The sequence below is a fragment of the Falco biarmicus genome, chromosome 20 (genome assembly GCF_023638135.1).
Source record: "Falco biarmicus isolate bFalBia1 chromosome 20, bFalBia1.pri, whole genome shotgun sequence".
Lineage (NCBI taxonomy): Eukaryota > Metazoa > Chordata > Aves > Falconiformes > Falconidae > Falco > Falco biarmicus.
This window is the reverse complement of record NC_079307.1, coordinates 4219726-4237683: the sequence shown is the minus strand read 5'-3', so window position 1 is coordinate 4237683 and position 17958 is coordinate 4219726. Positions and strand designations below refer to the sequence as shown.

At 45.2% G+C, this 17958-nt stretch overlaps 1 protein-coding gene across 2 annotated transcripts in view; it reads right to left on the bottom strand.

Annotated features, from left to right (window-relative positions):
* Nucleotides 1-3651: 3651 nt before the first annotated feature.
* CBL (Cbl proto-oncogene) overlaps nucleotides 3652-17958 on the bottom strand; it is a 45331-nt gene continuing 31024 nt past the window's right edge. For both annotated transcript variants that reach the window (XM_056322919.1, XM_056322920.1), the window contains 9 exons: nucleotides 17750-17881; nucleotides 17118-17321; nucleotides 15433-15564; nucleotides 13957-14334; nucleotides 12945-13039; nucleotides 12282-12437; nucleotides 11671-11774; nucleotides 11018-11200; nucleotides 3652-8374 (listed from right to left, as the gene is read on the bottom strand). In XM_056322919.1, the coding sequence (XP_056178894.1) occupies nucleotides 8094-8374; nucleotides 11018-11200; nucleotides 11671-11774; nucleotides 12282-12437; nucleotides 12945-13039; nucleotides 13957-14334; nucleotides 15433-15564; nucleotides 17118-17321; nucleotides 17750-17881 (1665 nt within the window). In that variant the 3' untranslated portion in view covers nucleotides 3652-8093. The remainder of the gene's footprint in view (nucleotides 8375-11017; nucleotides 11201-11670; nucleotides 11775-12281; nucleotides 12438-12944; nucleotides 13040-13956; nucleotides 14335-15432; nucleotides 15565-17117; nucleotides 17322-17749; nucleotides 17882-17958) is intronic.

Below are 17958 nucleotides of genomic sequence, written 5' to 3'. Positions count from 1 at the left end.
ACGGGTAATCCTGGAGATCCGAATGGGTGGTTGCACTCACAACTACTACAGACACTGACAACTACCAGTACTAATACATCTAATGGATTCTAATAGATAACTAGTATTAGACTGTAAAAGATCTCATAGTATTAGATTGGAATGTACAATTAGATTACTAGTGACGGTAGATACGAAAAGGCAATACTGTCAACAGAATTTAACAGATCCCAACTGCAGAGTCTATTAGGTAGTTGTATTAATAGCTAATATAGATACTAATAACTGCTCTTCGGTAAGTCCTATCACTAGATTCTAATAGATAACAAGACATTATAGTAGATAATTGTATTGATAGCTACTAATAAATATTAATGGATTTTTCCCTTAAAGAATTCTAATAGATTATAACTGTTACTCATATACGAGCTACTCTGGATCCTAATAGATAATTCTTATTGATACATTCTAATACATTTTAATTGGTAGCTGTATTAATAGCTACTATAGATACTAAATACAAATAGGTAATTTTTTAGATGCTAATAGCAATAGCTTTTAATAGATAATTGCAATAACGCTAATACAGGTAAGATTCTCATAGATTATGAGACAAAATCGTATGGCTGCCTACTACAAAAAATTCCATTCATGAATTGATAGGTATTTGCATTAATAACTACTATTGATAATTCTATAAGTAGATTCTGTTATAGATTCTACCAGACCATTGTATTTTTAGCTAATATAGATAATACTAACTACATAATGAATAAAAGTATTATTAGATACTGGTAGATAATACAAGAAAATCATCTTACCAGCTATTGTAGATATTAGTAAATCTAAAAAATCTCCAAAATTCAGATAGATAACTTTAGGACCAGCTACTGTAACTACTACTCATAGATAACTGTTGTAGATTTTACTAGATACTGTAGAGGTTCAAATAGCTATCTGTGTTACTTCCTACTGTAGGTACTAATCTGTAATTCTGTTATGAGAATCTATAAGAAAACTTTTCTGCTTGCTGCTGTAGCTGATATTAACTACTAATAGACCACTGTTTTAACAGAATCAGTTCTAAAAATTGATTAGAACATTACAGCTGATAACAGCTACTGTAGGCTCTTAACAGTTACTGACAGTAATTCAGTCAGCAGAATTATCTGTTAACGATAGCTACTCTAAACACGACTAATGCGAAACCCAACTCTGTTCGTGGATTCCAGTGGATACCGATAACCTTAAGAAATAACTAATAATAATTACTTGTTGGTAATAGCAGTGTTAGTATCAAGTTCTAACTTAGCCGGGACATTCAGTGATAGATAAATAATAAGTAGCAGTGCACAACAGAATTGGATTTAGCTGAATGCTGCAGCGTAGCGGTGCTGGCAGCGAGGGTGGGTGATACTGAACGTTGACGGACCACCCTGGCAATAAACCGAGCAGTTAATGCACTGGCTGTGCCACCCCTCAGCAGGTGCTGATACCGCGGGTGTGACAGCGAGAGCAGGTGTGACAGCGAGAGCGGTCAGACGGTGGCTAACACCACCGGGCCCTGTGTGAGCCCCGGGATGCCTTCAGCTCTGTGTAACTACACTGCTAGTGCTTGATGCCATGAAACACCACATGCCCCCTCATTGGACCCCGGTCATATTATGTCACCCCTCTTATCCTCATTTGACCCCCGTGTCCTCATTTGAGCCCCAGTTAACCTCATTCAACCCTTCAGTACTGATTCTAAGATATTAATTGACCTCAGATGACCCCCGTGTCCTCATTTGACCCCCATGTCCTCATTTGACCCAAGCAACCTCATTTGACCCTTCAGTGCTGTTTCTAAGATACTTGTTGACCTCAGATGATCCCTGTGTCCTCATTTGACCCCATGTCCTCGTTTGACCCCTCAGTGCTGATTTTAGACATCCGTTGACCTCAGATGACCTCTGTGTCCTCATTTGACCCCTGGGTGCTGATTTTGAAGAATTCATCGACCTCAGATGACCTCTGCATCCTCGTTTGACCCCTCAGTGCTATTTTGGAGACTTTCTGTTGACCTCAGATGACCCCTGTGTCCTTGTTTGACCCATGTCCTCGTTTGACCCCAATTGACCTCATTTGAGCCCTCAGTGCTGATTTTGAGGCATTCCCTTGGCCCCTGTGTCCTCATTGAACCCCAATTAATCTCCTTTGACCCCTATGTGACTTGTTCGAGGGGTTCCCTCAACCCCATGTGAGCCACGTGTCCCTGTTTGACCCCAGTCATGGCAGGTGCCCCCTGAGGGTCCTGGCCAGTCTGTCCTCATTTGAGTCTAATGGAGCCTCCAGGTGCCGGAGTAACAGAGGCTGGACCCTGCCGGGCGCTATAGGTGCTGTGATTCCAAGACGCACAAGTGGCAGCTGTCAGTCCCACCCCGAGGGTCTCACCCACTGCAAGACCCACAGGGGTCCCCGGGGTCTCAGGGACTCCAACAATGCCTTAACGTTGTGTAGCATCCGTTAGACCACACAATATTGAAGTGTGTAATATTTATCTCCCTATATATAGTTGGATTTCTTATATATTCTTTATATTTCATATCTAGTTATGCTCTGTAATTCTGTAAAACACCTAATTACAGAAATGCTATGCAATAATCATAAAGATCTTTTAGAGTCTTGCAAGGAACCCACACATTGATAATTGACTTAGAGCGTCGCGTCATGCACAAATTCAAGCGGAGCAGGTTGCAAAGCTCTTCTGCCCAAACCGGAGAGGAACTGAAACGAGTCAGGGCTGCCCGGCTTGGTGACTGCAGGCTGGTGCGGGACGGGACGGGATGGCCATTGGTGTCCCCAAGGCCAGGACTAGGTAGTGCTTCTGGAAGAAATGTCTCTGGTAACATAAGGCAACTGCTCGGGCACACAGGAGGGACCTCTCCCTCTCTGCTCCCTCTCCTCTACTGATCTAAGGATAAACGTGTGGTACGGGACTTGCTTATCAAGCCATTGCCATCAAGCTATCTATCATACCTAATTACATGCACCTTGCATTTTGTATTAATAAAGCATAAAACTGGTTGGTTGGTGTCATTTCATGTGAATTCAGTCCAAGGGTATCACGGTCACCGGTCCCAAGGGGAGGGAGGTTGTCCTACACCGCTCCTTTTGGGTGGCGACAAGGCTGTAGTAACGTACTAACGGAGGCCGTGAGAGGCAAATGGAGCCCAACAGACGCCGTTTGTTGGGATGGGACTGACGCTTCTGCATCTGCGAGACCCGACAGACACTGCAGAGCCTGTTCAGCCCCACCAGATTCCTGCGGACTCCTCAGGCTCTGCTCGTGGGTGGCAACAAACCTGTCAACATCATTCTCAGATCTGACAGGTCCTGATGGATTATAGCCTCCACTAATCGATTCTATTAGAATACGCTAACTCCACCAAGACTGATTACTATCAACTTGGAATGAATCTTTCCTGCCCTCTGTTCGTTAGCGTCCATGATACAAATCTGAATTTAACACAGAACTGTGGTAACAGCTAAAATAGCTACAGAGTCCGGCCGCAGGAGATCCAGGAGACTGAGCACCTCAGGCCTGGGCACCCCCAACAAGGGGACCGAGACAGGCTTGAGCAGGATAATTCTTTTTGCAGGACTCACAGAACCAACACAACACAGACCATATGCTACAACAAAGGAAATTTTATTTAAAAATAAAACTTTGTTTTGTTTTCTTTTTACTGACACAGGTGAATGAAATCCCAAACAAAGAAGCTCTTAGTGGGCAGCATACAAGAATGGAAACAATTAATAAATAACATTAGTATAACCTCTAAACATTAACAATGCATTTGCAAACAAAATGAGGACTTTAAACCAAGTGAACCTTAAAGCTCAGCTACTCTCTGTAAGAATATTTACCTTCTGTTTTTCCTTATTCTTTACAGACTGAAAGGATTAAATACTGCTATTATATTTTTATATTAATGACACTATTATACTTTTTTAAAATATTTTGTGAAAATCTCAACATTTTAACACTGATATTATACAAATTGGTATTTGTCATTCAAGAGAAAGAACAACTGTTCCTCCCCCACTGGGAATTTCAAAGAAGATTTCTATTAGGAACTTTAAAAATAAGTGTCCTTATTCTCCACTAATTTTTAAAGTGGCACCTTTAAGAAAGTGCCCTGGGAGTTGCATTTTTTTCTTGCTCAACTGAAAAAAACACAAACATTTACAGTAATGACCCTGCCTCAGGATTAGCTACAGTAATGTCATCGGTCTAGTGCAGGAAGCAACATGCTGGACTCCGAGCCCCCCCGGCTCCCCCAGGGCAGGGCTCAGTGAAGGGCACGCAGAAAAACTGTTTGGAAGGGAAACAAGCCCACTGGTCCCCAGCAGAGGCATCCCACGCCTCAAGGTGCAGCACTTGCAGAGACAGACACACAAGGGCAGCGCAGCAGACAGGTTTTACCACACCCCTGGCAGGACAGGGCTCATTCCAGACTCCCATTCAGCTACGGTGGCGTTGAACAGCCAGCAAACCTGTTCGGAACAGAGACGCTTGTCTGCTTTCCACAGCGCCCTGCTGCTCGCTGTGCAGGGACACACACTGGTCCCACACATCTGGTGCCCAGCTCTCACTGTACAAAGTGTTTTCTGCTTGCTTTGTGGCCAGGGTTGACAGGTAGGGGGGAAACCCAGCAGTTTTTGTGAGCAGAACTTGTATTTCATTACAAGCAAAACCAATCCTGTTCTACAATTCTACTGTCTTCACACCAAGCTGAGTACAGCACCAGTCCAGACAAGTCACTGTTAGGAACAGGTAAAGTAGGAAACCTCCACGGTTGAAATGCTACAAAACACAGTGTCATAGTTGAAGTGACAATTGCCCATCTTCGGCGCCCCTTCTTTTCACCCCTTTCAAAGCAGTCTCATGCTCAAAGGCATCTTTACAGCTTGTCTAGCTCGGGCTCTTCAGTTTCACAGAGGTGTGGATGCTCAGATCCAGCCTAGCGATGCAGCATTCCCTCAAGAAAGGCACTAGACATTTGGGGGTTGGGTTTTGTGTTTTTTTGTTTGGGTTTTTTTTTTTTCTTTTTAAAGTAGCGTCATAAAGTTAACTTCTTAAGCATAAAGATCAAGGAGGTGAAGGGAAAAAAAGAGAAATTAATCTTAGGCTTACCTTTCTGAAAGAACAACAAGAAAAATACACTGTACAGTGCTTGGATGGACTCCACAGAGCACGGCCATAAGACATGGTCAGGACTCTGCTGCACTTCAGTGGTACTAGCAAATGCTTTCACGTCTAAGGAAGAAAAGCCAAGACTTAAGTTTCCTAAGTCAGACTGAGACACAAACAGTGGACAGAAAAGACACATGCAGAAAAATTAGTGATACATGCCACAAAGAGTGCTCTCTCTAATCTCTAATACCTGGAACAACACCCATAGGAACATCTCTTGGCACATAAACCCCAAAGACAGGCCTGTAATAGCTCTGCTAGGCATGATTTAATTTAACATTACAACAAGCCTGTAATAAAGGGCTTGTATGGGACAGGGCATCACTACTCTGATCACACACACTGTGCAAGACAAGAGTTAAGGCTTTCTAGCCAGCTGGACTTGGCTCTTAAGCAGTCTTGGCAGTGGCAAGAGTCACGCGCCACACTTGAACACACTTGCACTGAGTTTATAGAGCAAGTCAGAAATGAAGTGGCTCCAAATCCAACATGGAGCTAGTGGCAGCACTGGAGAGAATATGAAAAAGCAGGAAATAAAACCGTAGTGCTCCCTTACAAAAGGGTTTTTCCCTGGTTTTCTGGGACAAAGCCAGGAAATAACTCTCATACACCAGGACTGGTTGCTTGGGCTCACAAATGTAACGTGCAGAGACAACTGAGAACAACCAGAGCTGCCCCATGTTCCTGCCTCAGCAGCACCAGCGCTGGGCTTGCTTCTCTAGAAGCTCCCACAGACACGCTGACCAAGGCTGCCATGCGTAACTGGCAGAGCAATTCACGCAGAAAGAGCAGGACTGGCTCCTGATACCGCTGACGGTTGCACGTGTGGGCAGAGGAAAAAGAACAGCTCTTCTTCCCCGAGTGCAATACACACTGACATCACCTCCTCTGCAGCGCAGCACCTCCACCAAGGCCAGACTCTGCTCTTGGCTGGGCCTGACTGCTCTGCACCACCGCAGAGCGCCGTGCCCACTGACGTGAATCTCATCGGTGTGCTGTATTGCAAGTTTCAGCCCTGGCCCCAAAATAGCAGCGGTGGTGGCGACCTGTAAATGTTGCAGGAGATCTCCTTACGGTTTCAGAGAAGGTTTCCTTCACTACAGAAAGGAGGGAAGTAAAGAGGCAGTTCATGCTTTTAAACTACCTGGAACTCACTGCATCAATTTATAAAGCTGTAGATCTAGAGAGAAACCTATACTCTAACATAAAACAAAGATTTTACGCTTAATTCCCTTTGCTAATACTTGTTCAGTCCTCTCTGCCAACCGCAAGCCATTTCTGAGACACGGGCCCAGCTACCGGATTCTTTAAAAGGCTAAACTGCATCCAACTGCCATAACCACTCCAACACCACTTCAAGTTGCAACCCTTCGCCTAGTGACTACTGCTGCCCTTAAGAGAGATGCAAATAACGCTAGACACGCTTCAAAAGGCTAACAGCCTCTCAGTGTACACAGCGCGCTTGTTCGCCTGTCAGGCTGTGATCTGCGTATGCCTGCTCGATTTAAATCCTCTCAAAAGGAACCATACACTGCTCGCACATCAAGCATCTACGAACAGAGTTAAGTAGCTGAGTATGCAAGTCAGGTTCTTTCAAAGTAACAGCTGAGTACTGACTTCTAAAGCCGTGTGATCATTTTACAAATACAGAAGTTTCCCAGATCTGCTTTAACACAAGCTCTGGCAATACCTTAGAGCAATGGAAATGGAAAGAAGGGCCCCCGTGTTGTTTTGATAGCCATGCAGGGAAGTGCTGCATTTCTTTTACTGCAAAGCAGGTAAGATAGCAACAAATACGTCAGCTCCATCTACCAATTCCACAAAACAGCCTGGCACGAAGACAGCTGGCTCCCGCCAAAGCTCTCTGAAGGAGAAGGCGGAATGTGCGTGAAGACCACTAGTCTGTGACAGCCACCGTGCAATTGAGATAAATAAAACATCGTATTTACCAGGTGCAACATTCCTACAGAAAGAGCGCATGGGAGTGTCCAGTGATGGCTGCTCAAGCCCAGCAGGGCCACAATCAAGTTTGAGCACTGAAGCACAAAATGCTCCAGGGTAAAAAAAGGAGAAGCAGCAGCCAGTTCTTTGCTTCCACTCAAATTCTTCCCACCCTCTCCCACCCCTCAAAAACACGCAAAACTTTCAGCACGTCTAGCTGCCTGGAATCTGGTGCTGCCAGTGCTGCCGGCAAGAGGACATACATGAGAGAAATCCAACTCCCAGCACCGTCAAGATCAAAATGCCCGGCAGAAGCTAGTCATGCTATCTCCAGGCAAAAAGGGAGGGCTTGAATCATAAGCAATCAATGCTATTATTACAGGCAAAAGGGAAACACCATGGTGAGCAGGAAGCAATCAAAAGATTCTTCCAAGGTCTCCTATTTATTCCCAGCAGAAAGGGACCTCCCAGCTGCTCTAAAAAGCCTGAGCCAGACACACAGCAGCAAACAGATCCAAACCTAGTACCATGAACCACAGGACACACCACACTGACCTCGAGACTTTGTTTCTCAGAGCATTCACTTAGAATTCACAGCACAAAACACTGCCCCCAGCCTCCAGGGCATCAGCTCGGGGATCCCTTGTTGCGACACCTTTCTCTACCAACACCCTGGAAATAAATCTGTTCTCTCAAACAAGAGGTAGGGGTAAAGGACTCCAAGACATACACTGTATAAAACACCATTCTGCTCCATTTCATTCCACTGCTTTGAAATCTGGAACCACAAAAACCTGATAACTGATTCTCTTACGAGGCAGGACTGACCTCAGCACGAAGTCTCTAAAGGAACCCCCTTCCCCTTTGGTGCGTAGCTGGGCTACGGCTGCCCAGGCAGCTGGTCCACAGAAGTTGTAGGTGTGGAGGTAATGTGCTATGTGGCCACATGCGCAGGGGAGGAAATGGAAACAAACTCCCGGAGAATATTCTTGGCCATTTCAATATTATTATGTGCAATGACCAGTGCTTTCTGAATGTCCTGATATGAATAGCCTTGGCTCATCAGATTCTCGATCTCACTGGAGAGCTGCAGTGATGCACTGGTCCCACTGCTGGCTCCACCTGTTTGGCAGCTCCCCGCTTTCCGCTCAGAATTTATTCTCCGTGGTAGTGGCTTCGGTGGCCTTTCTGGAACTTGAGAGCCATCTGAAAAACCTGGAAGGAGAAACAAATGCATCACTTCAAAGAAGAACATGTGATTCTTGCTTGGAACAAAGCAGGAATGACACTAGGTTGATAAATGGCACTTCAAAAACATGCCGCTGAAAGCCACTTCGACCAGCCTGCCCTCTCACACCAACGGTACGTATTAGCTCAGCTTCCCCTCTCGCGTGCAAAAACGGCTATGGAGATTTTTTTTTTAATTAGGAAGCCATAACAGGCTCATTTATCAGGAAAAGACCATATAAATGGAAAAAACTAATACGGGATATATGTGTGCGTGTGAGCAGAGCTCAGATATCAGCCTTCAAAAAGACACAGAGACCTGCTGGGAAAAAATGACACAGCAAATATGCAACGTTACCAAACTTCCCATTTCCTTCCAGAATCAGACAGCAACCTCCCGTTTAACTGCCCGGGTGCCGATCTCTCCTCACAGAAATACTGTTCCCGTTGCAGCGTTCTGAGGGAGTGTATGCACAAACCCACACCTAGCAGTTACAGGTCACCCACCACCCCTGCTCCCTCCAGCAACCGAATTATGTCCTCTGAAGGGTCTGCTCCTCTTCCTCTGCCAGCCCATCAGCAGGCCAGGGCCCTCGAGAAGAGCTCCTGCTGAAGCTCACCCTACCTAACGGCCGGCAGCTATTGCCGGTAAGTAAGCTCAGCCTGTTCTGCCTTTCCTCTTAGTCATTCAGATCTGTTACTTGCCAGCAGCCACATTATGCACTACTCCTGGGAAGAAAAAAGAACAGCCCATAAACAAGACACCAAACGCTCCAAGGATTTAGCTAATGCCTCGGAGAAAAAACACATTGTTTAATGTGTTAAACCAACACCTGGTAATTTTTGAGTTCTCACCTCCTGTATCATTGCAGAAAGCATTTTTTCCTACTTTGCAAACCATAGGAGACCTTCCTGCATGAATATTTGACATCAAATATGACATCTATGATCACCTTAAAGAAAGTTTTATTTGTCTTCTGGAGAAACTCCTCAAGGCACTCAAGACAGTATTCTAGCAGCAGAAGTGGTGTACAACAGACAAATCCGTAAGACTAAGGATGTCCAAACAATCCCTTTTGAAGAGCGGGTGCTGCAGCACTGGTCAGAAAAGCAGCAGTCATTGCGGAGCCCTCCTGAAAAACTTGTACCGAAAGCTCTATGATAGAGAAGGCTCTTAGGAAACAAATGCACTGCAGCTTTCTCATCACCACAATGCAGTTCAACTCCCCAGTCATCAAAGTACAAGCTGCTTACGCATAAAAAGCTTTTTGTATGTTTGAGAAAATGGACTACCCACTCCTCTCCCCCAAACTGTCTTTTGAAAGGGCTGTTTCAGCTTGAGCTAGATCAAATTTCAGAGACCACAGGTCAATTTGAAAGGACAGCTCCTAGCACAGTTTTTTTGGTAAATGATTAAGAAACTGAACTGTAGAGCACAACGCATGAGAACATAAACCTACCAAAATGTATCCCATACTAGTCAGGCTTGCTTAACACCAGGCTTCAGCAGTAGCCAACACCCAGCGTTTCAGAAAATTGCACATGCTTCCCAAAGCGCTAATAATCAGCATTTCCAAAGCATTTTTCATTAGCAGATCTCCTAACACTATGAAGCAGGACAACAGCATTGTTATTTCAGGGCTGCAGAAACAAAGAAGTCAATGATTAAGCTCAGTATTTCACCTGGGAGGAGGACGTGAGCTCTCTCTGCCCCTCCTCACCCCCGTCAGCCACACTCGACAGACAGTGACAGACTCAAAATGTGAGGCAGGGAGGAGAGGCGAAAGCTAATTAACTTCTCTGCACTAATAAACTCTTCTCTGTGCTGAAGGAGGGCAAGCACAGGGAAGGGGAAGTGGTGAAGCACGTGAACACAAGACTCATGGGGGCAAGGACCTGCAGGGTCTGCCCCCCATCTACCTCCAGCAGGACCAAGAAACTCACTCCCCTCTTACTTGGCAAATGGCCGGGATGCTCCGAAAGCCCCCCAAGAGGAAGAGTTTCAGAGCTTCCTTTAGAGCTGCCGGGCAGTTGTAGGGAATAAGTCACGCGTTATTCAGAAAGGCTGTGGGAGAGACAAGGCTTTAGTTTTCTCCCTCAGAGAACGTGCCTTGCAGCCAGGACAAGATGTCCTCTACTCCCCCAGGGACAAAATGCTGACCTTGCTGAGCCACCCGTCCCTGCTGCAAGGAACTGACAGCACCGAACAATATACTTGTGCCATCTACCGGCAACAACCACAGCCCAGACTGAGCCAGACAAGCTGTGCAAGGCCAGCCATCCCATCTTCTACCTAGAGCAGTGATGAGCAGCAATGTTCCGGTCCTGTTCCATGCCCTGGTACAAAAGGTATGTCATGGCCTGCAGGAAACAGCAGCTTAAGGAACATCCTTTAAGCTGAGGAAAGCTTTTCCTAACTATGATTTAAGTATGATTTGCTAGCTCAGTGATTAAATCACCAAGGCTGGGCATTCCAAGTTGCAAATCAAACCTAAGGACCAGCGCAGTTCTGCCCTGTAAATCTGATTTTACAGCTTACATACAAAACCTTAAGTGAGTGACAGAAGTTCGAACACACATAGCAAGCCGGCAGTACCCACTACAGTATGACGACTACAAGTGTTCTCTAACCTGTTACAGGGTCATTTTCCAAAGACATTCGGCTGAAGGCAGATGTGGCATTGGAGATATCAGACAGTGTGCGACGAGCAATAGCAACTGGTAATGGTGGTTTGGGGATATCATAGCCATCTTCTTCATTTTCTGACTCTTCAGGGCCGTTGCTGGCAGTGGCTGCTGCCAGATCCCCTTCATCTAGAATAAGAGGCACATTCTGAGCCCTGGGACTGAACAGACCCTCTGTCTCTCAAGGCAGATTCTGTTCCTCTGTAGTCCACAAACATTGACGGGACACAGAACTAAAGTTTTGCTGCCAAAACTCCACGTTCAATGGAAGCTCTTTCCAGAAGGTAGCATTAGATTAAAAATTACTTATGATAGATGTGAGCTGACAACTGCTACCCAGAAAAGAACAAAATCTTCAAACCAGCAATTTTTTTAACAACTGTTAAGTGTTTTTACAGTGCATTCCAACTAGGCTTCTCAACAACATCCGCACATGCAGTCTGCAGCACACAGACCCAGATGCTTCCACATACATCCTAGCTATTTTAACAGCAAAAGCAGGTAACATTTAATTTAGTCTAAAATGCTGTTCCAACTGGCACTGGGACCACTTCACTGCACCCCAGTTTCTCAGTTGTTTATTCAGCACACCCACTCACCAGAAGCGTTGACAGTCTCAAAAGCAGAGGATGCTGCTTGGGAGTGAATGTTGTACATCGCTTCATACGTACAGCCATCCGCCTGCTGGTCGCAGTCTAAAACTCTGAGGGAGAGAACATGTATTCCCCTTCAGACAAGTGACAGTGCTCAACCACCGCCACCTAGTCTGTGTGACTGACATTCTGCACAGATCCCGCTTCAAATTGAAATCACCACCGTTCGGTGAAAGAACATTTGTTCCAGAAAATGCTCTAGTCAAGTCTGTTGCAATACAGCATTATCAGCTTAAAAGAGTGTAACTGATACCACCAGAACACAACCTTTTCATAGAATTGTGCATTTCAGTTGCTGCTGCTCTCAGAAGGGTTACCAGCAAAGGTGGTGGTGGGGGGGGGAGTGGTTATCTGACTCCTTTAACATGTATGAGGATTCTGCAAAGAGCAGTAGTCACATTTGATTTACAGATAGCTATTTTAGTCTAGATCCGGTGAGTATCACTGGAGGAATCCAGCAAACCAAGCAAGCAAAATTGTAACCCTAGTGAACAAATAGGCTTTCCCAGAGCTGTGAGGAGGAAGCACAGTACGTACAAACCGTGCGAGAATCTCACCGTAAACTCTGAGTCATTTCCAAAGGCAGTTTGATCTCTGGTTTTTGTACAGCAGGACCTGGAGGCACCACAGGCAGAGAGGATGGCGACATGTATTCAGTGTCTTCATCGCTTTCAGACTGTTCCCCAGGAGGCAGTTTTGGTACAGGCAGTGGTCTGGAGGCAGAGGAGACAAGATATAAACAACAGAAAAACATTTACGCTAAATCTAATTAATATCAAAGCAGCCTTTCAAATCTGCAGCAGAAGTAACAAGCAGTCATCTTATAGTGATTCTGTCTGAACAAATAACCTGGCTTTCAGGATTCTCAGCAGCCCAGCTGCCAGGTCACACTGGCACAAGGAAGCTGACAATATCATTCACACTATACATCACCTACTTCACATCAAGACCAACTCAGAAGTGAATTCTTAAAAGACCTAATGGCAACTGCAGCCTGTTTCCTACTGCCACAGCCAAGGGCAACTACCACCACCATCCACAGGTCTTTGGGATGCCGATTTCATCTACGTTCTCTAGATTGTGTATTTTGAATCTGTCAGAGATTGAAACTAAAGCTGACAGAGCTGTGTCAAATTCTGTCCTGGCACCAGCATGGAGCGCACCCTACGATTACCGTTCTGTAAGATATAAAAAAGCACTTTTGCTAGAAAACAACAGACCTGGCAGCTAAGGAGTAGATCGCATTGGCAGATGAGGAGGGTTTAATTTTGGGGTGTTCACACTCTGAGGTTGTTGTTGGACCAGTGTTCAAGCTCTGAAAGAAAAAATGCCAAACCAGGAGTCAGAAACACCACACATACCAGTGTGCAAAGCCATCGGCCAGTCATTTGACACATCCTCTGTGGGAATGAAGCACCTTCATTTATTCCAAAGCATTTACTGACACCTTAAAACCCCAGTTGTTCTGTGACAGTTCTCCCTCAGTAAAGGCCACAAGCAGTGGTTTTCTCCTGTAGCCAACTGCTTGTTTACACAAAAACTCCAGGAAATTCATATCTTTTGAGACTCCAATGGCTTTGGCAAATTTAGCTGAAATAGGCCAAAATGGGGGACAAGAGGGAAAGGATGCAGACAAACATACACGCAGAGACAGACCGACAACTGCGCAAGTGTCAGCTTCTTAGACAATCCTGCTAAAAATGTACTTGCTTTCAATTTTAGAAAGATGGAGGTTTTAAAAGGAAAAATGAAGGGAATAGAATCAAAGAAAGCAAAACTGCTTGCTTTGCCTGAGATTTTTTTTTTAGAGAAGAATATGTTGAACTACTAAGTTACATGTCATGACACTGGTAATAGTAACAGATCCATATTTAACTCAGATTTTACTGTGTTAAACTAACCATAGCTACTGTGTGTGGGTTTTTCAGGACTGAAAACTGAGAAGAGTAAATGACACTTTTTCAGCGTACTGGGCCCCAGCATAAAACATTCACGGTTTTTCAAAACTGAAAGGTGAACAATGATCATGAAATTGTGTCTCTCAATTGTGACTGCTCAAACTGGGATTTCAGCCTCGCTTCTAAGAGGCATGAAAGCACTTCCCTAAGAAGTCCTCCCATTATTCTCCCTTCACGCAAGATCATCCTATTAAGACGCAAACTATGAGAAGATGGCACCCTTGCAAGGCTTAATTCCTCACAAATTACCTTCACGGCCGATAGGCCTACTCACCACCGGGTTGTCCAGGCTGAGCGTGCTCCCGAGCCGATGGCTGTCAGCCCTGGAGTCCATCTGAGAGGGCAAGGAAAAGGGAAGCGAGTGCCTGTTCGACAGTTCTCTCCCAGCCCAAGGGTCAGCGGGGCTGAGAGCCACAGGTGGGGCTTTTGGAATTGGCCTGGACGGCCACAGGTCCGCCTGACGGTTGGAGGGCACAGGAGGGGGCTTGTCTCTCGAAGGACAATCTCCTGGCGTGCAGGGCAGGGGACGTCTCTGAGATCGACCTTCAGTCCCAATGGCATGTGGCCTGTCCGGAGGCGGTGGCGGCGGGAGGTCTCTGAGCGTGGGTGGGATCGGCAGAGGTTTATCCTTGTGAAGTGTACCAGGTGCAGCCTGGATGGCAGAAGAATGTACAATTATTGCTTAACGAAGGCAGCCTAGCCACAAAACATAAAAAGGAGGAAGGCGGGTGGCAGAAAGGTGAGGTTTGGGTTTTGTTTTATCTATTTATACAAGAAATTATCTCAAAGGATGTGGAGATAACTCTCCACATCTCCACAAATTAATTCTCCAGAGACACCTTCTCTACAGGCTTCAAGAGATAACACTAATTACATGCAGCTACAGCTAGGAACTAAACAGCCCGTATTATTTTTTTGAAGAAAAAAAAAAAGCTTACAGCAGCATTAGATTGGATTCCAAACAAAGGATACCCATCGTTTAAAAAAAATATTCAGCTGTGGGTTATTTATATGTTAACATTCGTCACTTAACAGTCAGCAACGGATATTCATAGAAATGCATATTTTCTTCTGCCTGAACTTTCAAGCATCATTTCATTACTTCATCCAAACCAGCTGAAGAATCAGCTCTATCTCAAAAGCCAATGACCAAATGCCACCAAGATTATACTACTGCCTTCTGCTAGTCAATCAGAAAACCAGTTCTTCCCTCCCAGTCACACACATTTCATTCCTTCCTTAGTTTTCTATCTGAAAAAATGCTCGATGGAAAAAATTTGTCAAGAAAAGGTGGGACAGGGATATGACAACTTCCCACTAGGCTGCCAGCTAGAATGAAATGCAAGTCCATAAACGCTGTTCCAAAGGGCACAGGCAGCAGTGGCAGAGGCTGAAAACCAGTAAAGATACTGCTAATAACGACTTGGTAGTTCAACAGGACGACACTAGTCACCCTGAGTGAGCAAGAATTTCGGCTTAGGACTGGCTTCTTTCTAGCAATCGGATGGACAGATGTGAAGGCCATTTAAACAGCAAAGAGGGATCCCAGAAGGAAGCATTTGCTTTCAGGACAGACTGGCCTCTTGTGGGGAATGGAAGGGAAGTGGCCTAACAGGACTGCAGAAAGGAAGAAGAAAACGTATGTGTGAAAGTCTCTAAGGATGTCACAGCGAACACATCGCGTTCACCAGAATGTTCTTCCTGCCTGCCCCCCCCCAAAGCACAGACGAAAGGGTAAATTGTGTTTGACCTTTGAAGTGGTCCCAGGACTGGAAGCTCCAGGTGGATTGGACACTCGCTGCTGCAAAAGATCCAGTCGCGGTGGCACGGGAGGAAGGGTGGCCTGTGGAGCTACGGAGAATGGAGAAGGAGGACGCTCGACCTGAAAAAGAATGGGTCAATCAACAAATGACAAAATTCAGCAGAACTCCTTTTGTCTAGGCAGGCTTCTAAGCTCTGTGACTTTTACTGGCTTCAATCAATATCGCTTTTGGTAACAAATTCCTGTGTCAGTAACAACCATACACCAGTAAACGACGGCAATTTCACAGCACAACAGCATCTGACTTGAGACAATCCTTGAAGATCAGAGCTAAGCTGTGGCACACAACTGAAAATGCACACTTAGCAATGGCACAAGGAAAGACAAGCTGTTTCTGGAGTAACAGACCTGCCTCCCTGGGCCCTGAGCAGAGCAAGCTTCTTTTCTTTTCGACACAAGAGGGCATGATCTGCTGTAAAACCTCCTTGTCACTGCAGGCACTACTGTGCACACCGCCTTGGCTACAGTGTCATGGCTGTTGCAGCAGTAACCTCCATTTTTGTCCCTGGAAAGCTGTTTTTCCACCTAAGAAATCAGAACAGCGCCGGTTCTTTTCTTTTTCATAAAGTTTATTTTACAAGCAAGGCTAGCGCTTTGTAACTTTGAAAAGCTTAACACAGGCTTGAACTCATTAATGCCAACAAACACGGAGTACTAGCCCGCTGCAAGGCGTGACAGGATGTCACACGGAGGAAATTGCTTTGCTTCCCCGTGCTATATATACAAAAACTACCTCCAGGAACCCAGTTTACTGCTCAGTCCACTGTTTCACAGGATGGAAGCTAAAGAGAAATGTGGCCATAGGTAAAATCAGCACAGAGGATTCTTTCTGACCAGGAAAGGCAGCTTATTTTAGTGAATTCAGCTATCAAAATCAGCCAAATTAAAACTCACTTCCCCGTGCAGTAAAACCACGCTAAGTGCAGATGTGTAAGAGCAGCAACGAGCTTTTAGGAAAAAACATGCAGGGACCCATAAATAATGTCCATCTTGTACACATGTCTTGGAAGGCAGTAGCACTAATGGCAGAGTTCACATGTCTTGGAAGGCAGTAGCACTAATGGCAGAGTTATCACACCTTTATTACACAAATTTATCACACACTGTATAAAAAGATGACAGTCAAATTTACTTCCTCAGCAAAATAGCCTGCCCTCTACCCCGTTAGTCATCAGGACCTTGGGAAGATGGTATCTGGTTGGCTGTATTCATCACTGGGGAAAATGGATGAATTTTTGCTGATATGGGTGAACTACGGCTAATAAATGCAAAGCAGCACTGCTGAGCATACAGAGCAGTGTTATAAACCTGGATCTTACATTCCATAAGTCAAGCCAGCCTTTTCACCCTTCTAAGGATTCTTTCAAGACAACACAGCAAAGATCAAAGATTTCGAAGTATGATCACCACTGCTTAACAGAACAGACAGCGTGAACTGAACTGACAAAACTGAACCTAAATCCCTGTTTTTCATACTCGGTAAAATCTTTTCTGTTACAAGGTCTGACAACCCACACATGCACAGATCACTAAGACCACAGAAAACCTGACGGAGAACGTGCAGTCTTTGTACAAACCACCACACCTAGTAGTGCACACTCTGGTGACCTTACTTTAGCACCAGCGAGTTCTTTCATCATGAAGAGGGAATCATCAGCTCTGTCGTCATCATCATCGTCATAATTGGGTGAGGGAGTTCCTTCTGCCCCTTGCCTTGATAATCCTCCTCCTCCTCTGGGGTCAAATGGATCTACTACAATTGGCTCCGTGCCTTTGATTTCACAGCGGCAAAAAGGACAACCCTGGCCTTCTGATTCCTTCAGGGAAGAGAAGAGATCTGTTAAAACAGCCACTATGATGCAGAAATTAAACAAATAGTTAATAAACAGAGGTTTAAACCTGCTTTTTGGCAGGTACCTTTCAACTGAGAGGAAGACAGAAAGGCAAACTGTGCTATGAATACGGAGTATTCTCTCTCTGAAGTAGAAAAACAGCTTTTTAGCAAGTCCTTGGACTTCTTGCCTGTTCCTAGATGAAGAGATCCAGCATCTAACCAGCTTCTCCCTGCCCTGGTGAAGCTGGCACTGATGCGCTGGTATTACTGAACTACGAGCTTACGTCCTCAGTTACGCTATCTTATCTCCATACCTGACGGAAACTGAACAGTTTTGAGAAGAGAATATACCGCTTCTGTAAAAGCCCAACTAGCTTCACTCAGAGAGATTATCAAGAGGCAATGCCTCACCTGCCACGCAGTGAGACAGGACGTGCACATCAGATGGCCACATGGTTCAATCTTCACATCCTTGTCATTTTCGGCACATATTTTACACAGCTGAAAGGTGGAGCCCATCTCGCAGTACAATTCATATTGCTCCTTGGGGAAAGATAGACAGACATAGTTGATACTGCAAAATAACAAGCATGATTAGTCATAGCTACAGCAAACCCAGC